Source organism: Glandiceps talaboti, chromosome 13 (assembly GCF_964340395.1).
Source record: "Glandiceps talaboti chromosome 13, keGlaTala1.1, whole genome shotgun sequence".
NCBI classification, from domain to species: domain Eukaryota; kingdom Metazoa; phylum Hemichordata; class Enteropneusta; family Spengelidae; genus Glandiceps; species Glandiceps talaboti.
Genome location: NC_135561.1, coordinates 10565341 through 10576205, shown reverse-complemented (window position 1 = coordinate 10576205; position 10865 = coordinate 10565341). Strand labels below are relative to the sequence as shown.

The following is a 10865-nucleotide window of genomic DNA, read 5'->3' as shown; positions in this document are numbered from 1 at the left end:
GGGTTAGGGAGTGTCAAGTGCCCGAGTAGTCAAAACTCTAATTAGATAGGGAGACAATATTTTTACACCTTAATTCCATATCACTCATGGAATCATGGTATGCGTAACATATCTTCGTCCATACATCCCTAAATGCATTTCCATTAAATTTCAACCCAATCTGCTCAGTGGTTTTGGAATTATAGATTTTCAACCAAAGAGACACATTTTTAGCCCTAATTTGCATATCACTGATGGAATCATCCCGTCATGAACAAATCTTACTTTACACCCCCTTAAGAATGTTCCCACCAAATTTCGCACCAATCTGCCCAGTAGTTTCTGAGTTTAAGTTTTTTGACCAAAAATCACATTTTTTGACCCAAATCACACACCTGTGATGCAATCATTTTGATTTGAACAATTTCCCAACTAGACACCCAAGGTAATGGACCCACCAAATATCGTGGCAATCGGTTCAGCGGTTTTTGACTTTAAGTTGTTTACACACATACACACACACACAGACAGACAGACAGACAGACAGACGCCAGGCGATCCCTATAGCACTACTGAACCTCAGTTCAGTTGTGCTAAAAATTCATTACAATGTTATGTACCTCCTGATGAGAATGAAAAGTGTAGGAAAAGTAATACCATTTCCAACTACATGTATGTGTTCTGCAGTAGGAGGAATTATGCTTTTCCTGATATGGTAAGGTTTTTTTTAAAAATAAAATTCTCAGTCTTTTGCTGTTACTTTATTCGAGAAAATTTGTATCCATTCTCAATAAAAACCCAGAAAAAATCATGGGTTGCCGCACAATTTTTTTTAAAGAGTTCAAAGTCACAATTACCATTTTAAGAATATGGCAGCAAAATGTTAGGTTAACAATATTGGAATATTATGGATTATTGATTTCCATGGAAACAAAATCTTGACAGTGAATCTCAATGTTTTTATTGTTTGAAAAGGATCTGGAATATGTCATTTTGAAATGATTGGAGAGTTTTTAAGAGCTTCGATATTCAGGAAGTTTGTCCCTAAAGCACGTTCTACTTTAACAAACATTATTACTTGTATACTTAAAAGACAGAGAGGAATCAATGAAGCTCATGTCATATTATATTAAGAGTATTGTTTCATGGCGTTGTTGTCACTCAATATCAACAACAGCCATTTTGTATTTTACTAAGCTTGTTCAGGTTTGGAGAAATTCATTGTAAGATTTTAATATTCCATCGTGAACATCTCAATTATATTATATAATTTGACTCCGAAAGTTTTCAAGTCATATCGAATAAATTGGTAAGGTATGTCAGTTTATTTGAAATAAACATGTAACGGGCGTAAAAGAAATCAAGTCTGTGTGAGTTATTTTTTCTGTTACACAAGGTTAGAGCATTTCCTTGTGAATGACACCAGTATTTGTATGGATGAGAAATACAAATATTTTTTATAAAACAATTTTTTTTTGTTTCTCTATATAACACAACCCAAATGAGAAACAAGTGTTTGTACTTTAAAAATATGTTTATAATGTTTACTATTTCACTAATATTATGGACCCCCCTCCTCCACATACAGACAGATACAGACAGGTACAAGAGATCGTATCGTATCGTATCATATATTCCCACACACACATGGACCGATTCAAATACACATTCCCCTATGCATACATATACAGATAAGGCAAATGCACATGCCCCCATCCCAGACATACAGAACACATACATGCTTTTGTACTCTAAACACACATTCCCATACACACTAGCCATGTGGAAGTAAACTTGGTGGTGATCTTACAATTATTTTTGTTATTTTATAGGCCAGGTTAGCCAAATTAGTGAGTGTCAGCCACTTCAACTATCATTGCCAGATGACCAAGATCAATAAGATACACAAATAACACAATGACACATTTGTATGTTTAAGATCCAGTAACAATTGAAAAATCTTTATTGGAAATCCTTGGCAAGCAAAAAACACAACAGAATCAAAATAATAATAATACTATTGGTGCATAAAAGAACATATCTACTACGTAGGGTCAAAGTTATAGCAGTGGGTCTATAGTATGTATATATAGATATAGACTATAGTGGTAACGAAATGAAGCAATACATTATATCCTACAAGGTCCTAAGCTTTTTAAACAGTTTGTGTTAAGTATTGCTTTCTTCTCTGGATAGTTTAAATAATGCAGTAGTACAGAAATTGTGCAGGGAACACAATATGAATGCAGAAAAAATTGTGCTTCAGTGAGTATATAGCCTGGTTCTATGGGGTGGTGTCATCTCAATGGCAAGAGAGTTACACTACTGTGGATTTGGGTCATAATATTAAACAATTGAACCTGTATCAAGTATTGTACAGTGTATGCGTGAAACAGCATTCTGTGACCTAGTTTGACCTGATGTCTTTATGTTAGTATTTTACACTTAAAACAGCATTGTGTCCTAGTATTGTACACTTGAATCCCAAGTTAGTTTGACTTGCTTCTAGTATTGTACACTTGAATCAGTAGTCTGTGACCAAGTTTCATCTAAACATAATGTTGTACACTTGAATCAGAAGTAGGTGACCAAGTTTCATCTAAACATAATGCTGTACACTGGAACCATAAGTCTGTGACCTAGTTTCACCTATATCTAGTTGTTAACACTTGAACCAACAGTCTGTGACCTAGTTTGACCTATACCTAGTATTGTACACTTGAACCAACAGTCTGTGACCTAGTTTGACTTATACCTAGTATTGAACACTTGAACCAGCAGTCTGTGACCTAATTTGACTTATACCTAGTATTGTACACTTGAACCAACAGTCTGTGACCTAGTTTGACCTATACCTAGTATTGTATACTTGAACCAACAGTCTGTGACCTAATTTGACCTATACCTAGTATTGTACACTTGAACCAGCAGTCTGTGACCAAGTTTCACCTATACCTAGTTTTGTACACTTGAACCATCAGTCTGTGACCTAGTTCGACCATTTGACCCTCCACTGTCTATGGTTTGACCTATACCTAATATTGTACACTTGAATCAGAAGTCTGTGACCTAGTTTGACCTTGACCAACATTCTGTGTCCAAGTACTGTTCATCTAAACTAGAAGTCTATTTACTCAGTGGAATATTTCACTTTAGATGAATTTCAGTCCATCAAGTGGTCAGTTTTTTGTGTCTTTTTGCCGAGTTCCAGTAATTATTTGACTTAATATCCCATCATCTTACACTTCGTATTACCAAATTTGTTGACATCACTCCAACACTGGGTTGCCATGTAAATTGCACATTTAATTCTAATATATTCTTTTTAGGTTACCATGACAATGAAACCAAAGTATCAACTTTATGCAGTGATTTACTTATCTAAGAGGCTTGGAAGAGGGTAGACTGAACTCTAATGCTTACTAGAGATAATAAGTGAGACCTAAATTTCTTTGAGCCCCCCCCCCCCCCCCCCCCATCTGTAACTGTTGTGGTGGTACACGTCAAAATTTGAATTTGAAAATAATCTTGGGTAGATTTATTTGAAATTTGACAATATTAAGTTGTAACAGTGGTGAAAAAAATAAGCCAAGTATTCTTTCCAGTGCTTCAACTTGACTTGGATGTTATGTACAGTAACTCATCGTGTGTTTGTTTGCAAATTTACCATTTGAACTTTCACCTCTGAACTCCTGAGGGGTCAAATTGCATAACCCCTTGACTAAGATATTATGTTTAGTAACTCAATGTGTGTATGTGTTTGTTTGGTGATTGTCATGGCAACCCAAGCAGTAATAAGTACCATTTCAACTTTGAGCTCTGAACTCTGGGAGGTCAAATCATTAACTATAAACACGTTTGAGATGCATGACACCTTATACCACATAAACCAGGATATAGTACTTTTAGTTTGAAAAAAAAACAAGACTACAATTGGTAAGGTAGAAGCATCTACTTTTCTAGTAACACATCATAATGCTTAGGCTTAATCTCTTGAATTTTGTTCATATAAGTATTGAATTCATGCAGAAATTGGATTTTTTTTTTGTTTGTTTGATCTCCTTGAACTTTCAAATAGAAACTTCATCTCACGACACGTGTAATTACATGCAAGAAATAGGAAATTTGTTTACTCTTTGTTTGTACAGACAAATTCTATTCCTCTCCACTGGCCATACTCTTCATAGATACTGGTGTCAAAGAAACAGGTGAGAGAAGAAAAATTTGGAATTCTGCTAGTCTACGCACCCACATGGGACAAATTTTGGACTAGGTGATTGTGTTTAGTGTCTGATATAGATAGACTACTAACCCAAACCGATGCAACTGTAAGAAACCATCTGTTCGGTATTGCTACACGTATGGCTAGAAAAATAAAAACAAAGGGCACTTCTATAATCCAACATAGAGGGCAGCACCAGTTTTATCAAGAGTATGGCTGATACTGAGGTTTGACTACTCAACACTGAAGGTATACTTGTATCAACGCTATCAAAGTATGCAAAGTTGATTGAAAACAGTTTGTATTTCCATGGTGATACAGTTTCAAATGTATGATATTCCAGGCTATACAGTTACTCTGGAACTTTGGATGAAATTTCTTTACATACAAGAGCTGGCAGTGATGTGAAACTTACATTGTATATGACTGGCTAATGATGCCTCAATCATTATTGGAACTGATTTTCCCCACAAATCAGTGTTTATGTTGTATAAGCTGGCAGTGATGCAACAGAACAGAGTATGTGATTGGCTGATTGGAGCTGATATTTCAGCGAATCATTGATTGAGTTGTATACAGCTGGCAGTGATGTAACACTTGCCATGATTGGCTAATGTTTCCATGAAACCTAGTCTGTAGCTGATTTGTTCACGAATAACCATTCACGTTACATAATTGCATATTTTCAGAGATGTGATACAAGTATTAACCAGAAGCTAAAATGCACCTGAACCTCTGATAGGATCTCTTGATAGTCATAACCGGGTTTTCCTTCCACAAACAACAGGAGAAAACCTCTGAAGGGGTTCACAATAAGGCATCAGAAAAAGTGGATTCAAAATGTACATAATCATTTTCAATTTTTATATTACGCATTTTTCATAAAAACGGAATTGAAATTGTGACTAGAGGACTGCAAACCTACTACGGTGATTGACTACAAGCAGAATATGAAATACTTTCTTTTCTCTCAGACTAGGTTTTAAATTTTTATCTTGCTACTAATTTTTCAATTTCTCTCTCTCGGTGTCGTCATGGTTACAGTCAAATAAAACTTACAAAAGATTGGAAAGCTAATACTTCGTAAATGCAACTGCTTCTTTTAAAAGATCCAATGGGACAACATTTTTCGTATTGCATCAGTTTAATGGACAAGAAATCCACTTAATTCTGTGTTGTTTTTTCAAATACATTAAAAACATAAGAGAGCAGAGGCAGCCCGACACTGGAGGAGAAAATCATGTAATGTAATATTTTCTTTCACAATTTTAGATATAGATTTTTAAAATTGATTCAATGATGGTATCCATCTTGTGCAGTAATAAAGTCTGCCTTTCTGATTGGTTAAACTAAAATGAGCTAAACCAATCACATTGCACTGGGTGTGAATCTGAGTCTGATTGACAGACATACTGCATGATTTGAAAATAAAAACAGCAACATGCCAAAACAGAGACAATTTTCCAAGTCATTCAATTCATTCATTCATTAATTCTGGCAGTATAACCAGATATTGAAGCTGCTCTAAAACTTTCTGCGTAAAAAAGACTACATAAATGTAAACCTACTGTCATTAAAAACACACAAATACAATCTTCATATCATAAAAGCTGCCATCATACAATTTACATACAACACAGAAACTTTCAAATATAAGAAAAATGCATTGTTGTCATAAATTAAAAAAAAACAAAAAAACGACCAAAACAACTATAACATGGATGGTTCTTATACATCATTAAATATTCACAAATTTACACCATCTAATTTGCATGGATAATTTATGCATACATTCCATGTGGAACAAAGAGTAATAACATTTGATTTGACATAAATAATTATGAATTAGCATAAACTGCTGAATCTAATAAATTAAAATAAATTATTTACAATATGAAAACAGTTGGACAATTAAGACTATAACCTTTGCGTGACAAAAGCTTCCACAAAAAAGATCAACAGCCCACGTAAATGATGAACCAAAACGTGCTAAGACGTGTAGTAAAATAAAAACATTTAAATGCAATCTTTTAAAATGCATATGTACAAAATAACTTACAAACATATTGAAATCTAGAATACAATGCTAAAGATAAGGAAAAAAAACTAGTTGAATCACAACCAATCAAAATTTGCAATGATTTTGCACAGAAGCTTTGATTGGTCATCACACTCGTGTTATTTTGTAAAGCTCAATCCAATTGGACAATGACAATTATGAAAAAAAGACAAAGTTCATCTTGCACCTTACTCTAGTAGTGATTTTTAAAATGGATAATTTTTTTTCTTAATATCTAATCGACTAAATTTTTCTAACTATTCGGATCTTGAAATCCAAGATCTTCGACTGTCATCAAATTTGTAGTGGAAAAAGTTAAAAGGAATGTATAATTACTCATAAAAAATTTCAATTGTAAATCGGTAAATAACGTAGTATGTTAGTTGATGTGAACGGAGATCTAACTCTAGTCTAAACTGTTCAGCTTACTGATGAATTTCTACCACACTAGAGGTACCTGGGCTCCCTAAGTTGGCAAAGCCCGAGAAAGGCACCCAAACTAGCAAGAGTTTGGTCATGGTTCAAGTCTTATTGAGCAGTCAGCCATAGTAAGAAATATCAACAACTTAGGGTATTCCTACCCATGACCAATCACAAGCACATTTTATTGCAACAATGTTGTAAACAGTGATGGAAAGTTTTGAGAATATTCAATGTTAAGTAGAGAGGAGGCCATCCAGTACGTAAAACTGTGACAGCCTGTTTACGGAGCTCATATTCTGTTACGCTTTTCCAAACTGTACTTTCTGACTCGGTTGAAGATGCGAAATACTTTTTAATACCCATTATGCTGTGATTCACTTGATTGGTTTGAATAACCACAGTTGTCTCTTTTTGTATCATAATTTGAAACCAGTTTCAAATTCTTAGAACTGTTGTCTCGAAGTCGTACAACTTCTACAAGCGTAATCGATATCACGAACGCTTCCAGCTGCAAGCAACATTTCACTTTGAAGGTGGGATTCTTCTATACCATTCTTTTCTGGGAAAATGACATTCAACAGTCCCGGAATGTCAGATCCAAGCATAATTGGATCCCATCCTTTTCCCAAAAAGACTCAACAACTCAAGTGATTTGATTTTATCTTCAGAGTAGACAGCGTCAGCCTTGTACTGAAGATGAAGGACCTGAACCGTATAAGCGGTCATTGTCGTTGTCGACGTCCAGATTTGTGGAAATGAAATTACGTAACTCGGTTGGCAGTGGGTGCAGCGGCTGGCGCTGAATAGGAAGGAGAATTGTCCATTGATGACACTGATGATCTATGGGGTGTGTCGGCTAACGAGGAAGTTGTAAACAATTTGTACCAGCCTAGGGAGTTTGAGGAAAGCTCGATGTCGTCTAATAATATCTGAGAGACCCCCATGAATACTTTGCGATCCATTCGTCCATAGTCACCCCACACTGTTATCTGTGAAGAGATTTTAAGTCAGATAGTCAGATAATGGCTGCCAACAAATTTCAGCAAATTAACAAGAGGCTTGTTCTTTTTTGGGATTTGTTTTTAAAATCACAAACAATGAAAATTGATTGAGCTGTAATCTGTACCTGATGCCAGAACATTGCTTATCAAAGTCATGAAATAAAGTTAAGTGCTTGTGTCGATCCCCATGGTGTCTCACATTTGTGCAAGGTTTGTTCGAAACTGAGCAGTGGTTATCAAAGGTAGTGACGTGTGCACAAAAACAGAAGCACAGAAAGACACACTGACAGACAGACAGACATGGATGATCTTTCTTATAGCCCCCCCCCCCCCCCCCCCTTTTCTGGGCAGTGCTAGTTGGGGACTGAGTAGTAATTTTCAACAAGTGACAATATTGAGATTGCATTTAAACATAGATAATAACAACAACAGCAGCAACCAAATCAAACGTACTTGTAATACTTTGCCTTTATGGTCTTCTTCAAATACAAGTGTCTGTTGATAAAGGGGATCCAGAGTTCTCCTAGCAATCTTTGTCTTCCTCTTGCCAACACAACGCTTACCATCCATCAAGTAAACCTTGACATAAGGAGCTATACAACAAAGAGATAAAGTAAACATTAATAACTGACTGGTGTCTACAGCTCTTAAACTCAACAAGAACTTAATGCATTTTTTACCTCACAAAAAATAACAAAGTTTATGAAATGCTTTAATTTCCTGAATTAGTATTTCCTTTTAAAAGAAAACTATTTCTATGCATGGTAAAAACCTTTAAGAAGGATACTGCCTTCTTATTAAATGTAAAAAAAATTAAAAATGTGTGAACTTTGTAACTTTTAATTACTTTGACATTAAGGTTGTTGTATAGGCTATTTTTCATCCAATTCTTTATTGTAGAAATATTGTTGTAACTTTGTTATAAATAAAGATATTGACACCAAATTTTCTGAGTTTGTCCCTTTAATATTCATCATAACATTAAAAACATTAAAGTAGAGTTTGTTTAAATTATGATGAAATTTGACACCTGTGTATATTATTATATCATATTTTTCATATTTTCCACTCTGTAATAGGCAATTTTGATTTTTTTTTAAATTTTTTTTTACAGTTGTGATCATAAATATACATGTCAAAATCTGTCTAGACAAAATTTTGAAATTTTGATCCAAAATGCTTCAAATTAATTGTCAAAAAGGCAAATTTTGTTGTATGCGTACCCCATTTTCAACAAAGTATTGCCGAGTGCCTGTTTCACTAACAAAAAATCCCTCTAACCAGTTTCTCGTCCTTCATCTCAATTATCAAATAAAGCAAACCCGAATTCCCTAGCATGTATAATAAGCTAGAACGAGTAAAATGAAGAAACGTTCTAAATGGTCAAAAAGGCAAAAAAATCCCATTTTTTGACAACTTCGCGACCATTTCGCGGTACTTGTAAAAACAATACTTGCGAACGCGTAAAGTGATTCTGTCTCTTTGAACCCTCTAGAATGAATAAAAATCGTAATATGGCTTGAAAACAGGTTAACACTCTGATATATGGCCGCTTACATTGCTAATATGTAGCGTTACGGTAATGCGATCAACTGTGTCAAGGCTAGGGGGACATCAACAAACTCATGCATATTGCGCATGCGTATCTTTGATTTCAATACGGAGCATACGGTCGCTCAGGACTTTCTACAGCGTGTTATGAAAACTTTTAGCTGCCGCTGGACAACCCTTGAAGACTCACTACCATATTTGGCATACACTACCACGATGCCGAAAACGAAAATAGGTAAAAGACGTTCCAAACTTCGTTACGAGGCCTTGGCTGAGAATGGAGGGACAGTGTTTCCGTGTGATCATATCTTCTAGTCATGCTTGTACGTGCGGGGCCGCGGGGTGACGGTAGATTATGAATATGACCTTGGAGGACAATTGTCAGACTAGAGTTTCGAATTACTCCCTCTGAAACTACGCACCGAACTACAGCAAATCTTATGTATTTTACGCATTTTCAATAAAAATTACATAGAAAAAATTGTGTCTGCAGACAACCATAAATTTGTGTCTGCAGGCAACCATACGCATTCCATTAGCCCAAGAAGACAGAGCTAGAGCGAGTTTGCCTACAGTGTGAGCTCACACGTGTGAACGGCGCGGTACAAGCAAACATGAGGTCTATGAGTATGATGCAAATCGTCGTTCCTGAAATTGCCTGTTCGATAGTCCATGACGACTCAAATGTACAATGTGAGCAAAATTGAAATGTTTCAATGTTTCAGTTAGGTCCTCAGTGCAGTGTAATATTGACGTGTGTTACGTATCATTCCCTGGGAAAATCATGATTTCCATCCGCAGATTGCTATAAATAAACACAGTTGCTTTGGATTTGTTTGTTGTTGTGTCTTTGATTACTTGATGTGTCGCCCATGTCGGCATGCAATCTGAAAATGGTTGTTTTATTCAGGAAAGCGACTCTTAAAATGTATCTAAGCCGTTCATAAAATGTTCAATATTTGTTGGCACTATCAGCTAGTCATGACATCGACTAACATCGTAGAGACATACTGGGATTATATTTACCGCTACGGAGACCAAACTTGGCTCGATCAGTATTCACCGTACCGCATGCATTTGTTTTGAAATACATCGCTTGTGGTTGTATCGATGTGAACTCGTACTCGCACATGTGACGGTGATGTTATATTTGCCTTTTAGTCTAGAAACGAATACGACGTGAATAGTAATACATGTAGTTTAGTTAAGATTGACTGCCCCGGCTTTCAGAGATGACACCGTGGCTTTTGGAAATAGAACAAGTTTAATCAATCATAAAACAGCCTTCACCGAATTTTGAAAAACAAAACGTGGAAGGAAAATCATTTGACTTGAGATCGTGTACGTGTGTACATAATACATCGACGCCGTACTTCTGAACTTACGCTAAACTCGGAGTGTGGGCGATACTTCTGCGGGCACCTGATTCTGTCAGAAGCACATGCTCACGATGACAAAAAAATTGTCATCCATCAAACTTTTTTTTTTTCGTCTTTAAATTTATAACAATTGACAAAAATGCCGACACTCAACGTTTTACAGTCAGGCATTTAAAATACTAAAACATCTTTACGGCAGACTCTCACACTCCCCGTGTGTGTGTTACTCAGGAATTTGTCGTAGAGGGCGC

The 10865-nt window shown here is 35.7% G+C and overlaps 1 protein-coding gene across 1 annotated transcript in view; it reads right to left on the bottom strand.

The window, feature by feature from the left end:
* Nucleotides 1–3459: 3459 nt before the first annotated feature.
* Nucleotides 3460–10865, bottom strand: part of LOC144445091 (regulating synaptic membrane exocytosis protein 2-like) — a 170730-nt gene continuing 163324 nt past the window's right edge. Inside the window, exons 22-23 of the mRNA XM_078134642.1 lie at nucleotides 8138–8277; nucleotides 3460–7672 (exon numbers count right to left, since the gene is read on the bottom strand). Coding sequence (XP_077990768.1) covers nucleotides 7445–7672; nucleotides 8138–8277 — 368 coding nt within the window. The 3' untranslated portion in view covers nucleotides 3460–7444. The remainder of the gene's footprint in view (nucleotides 7673–8137; nucleotides 8278–10865) is intronic.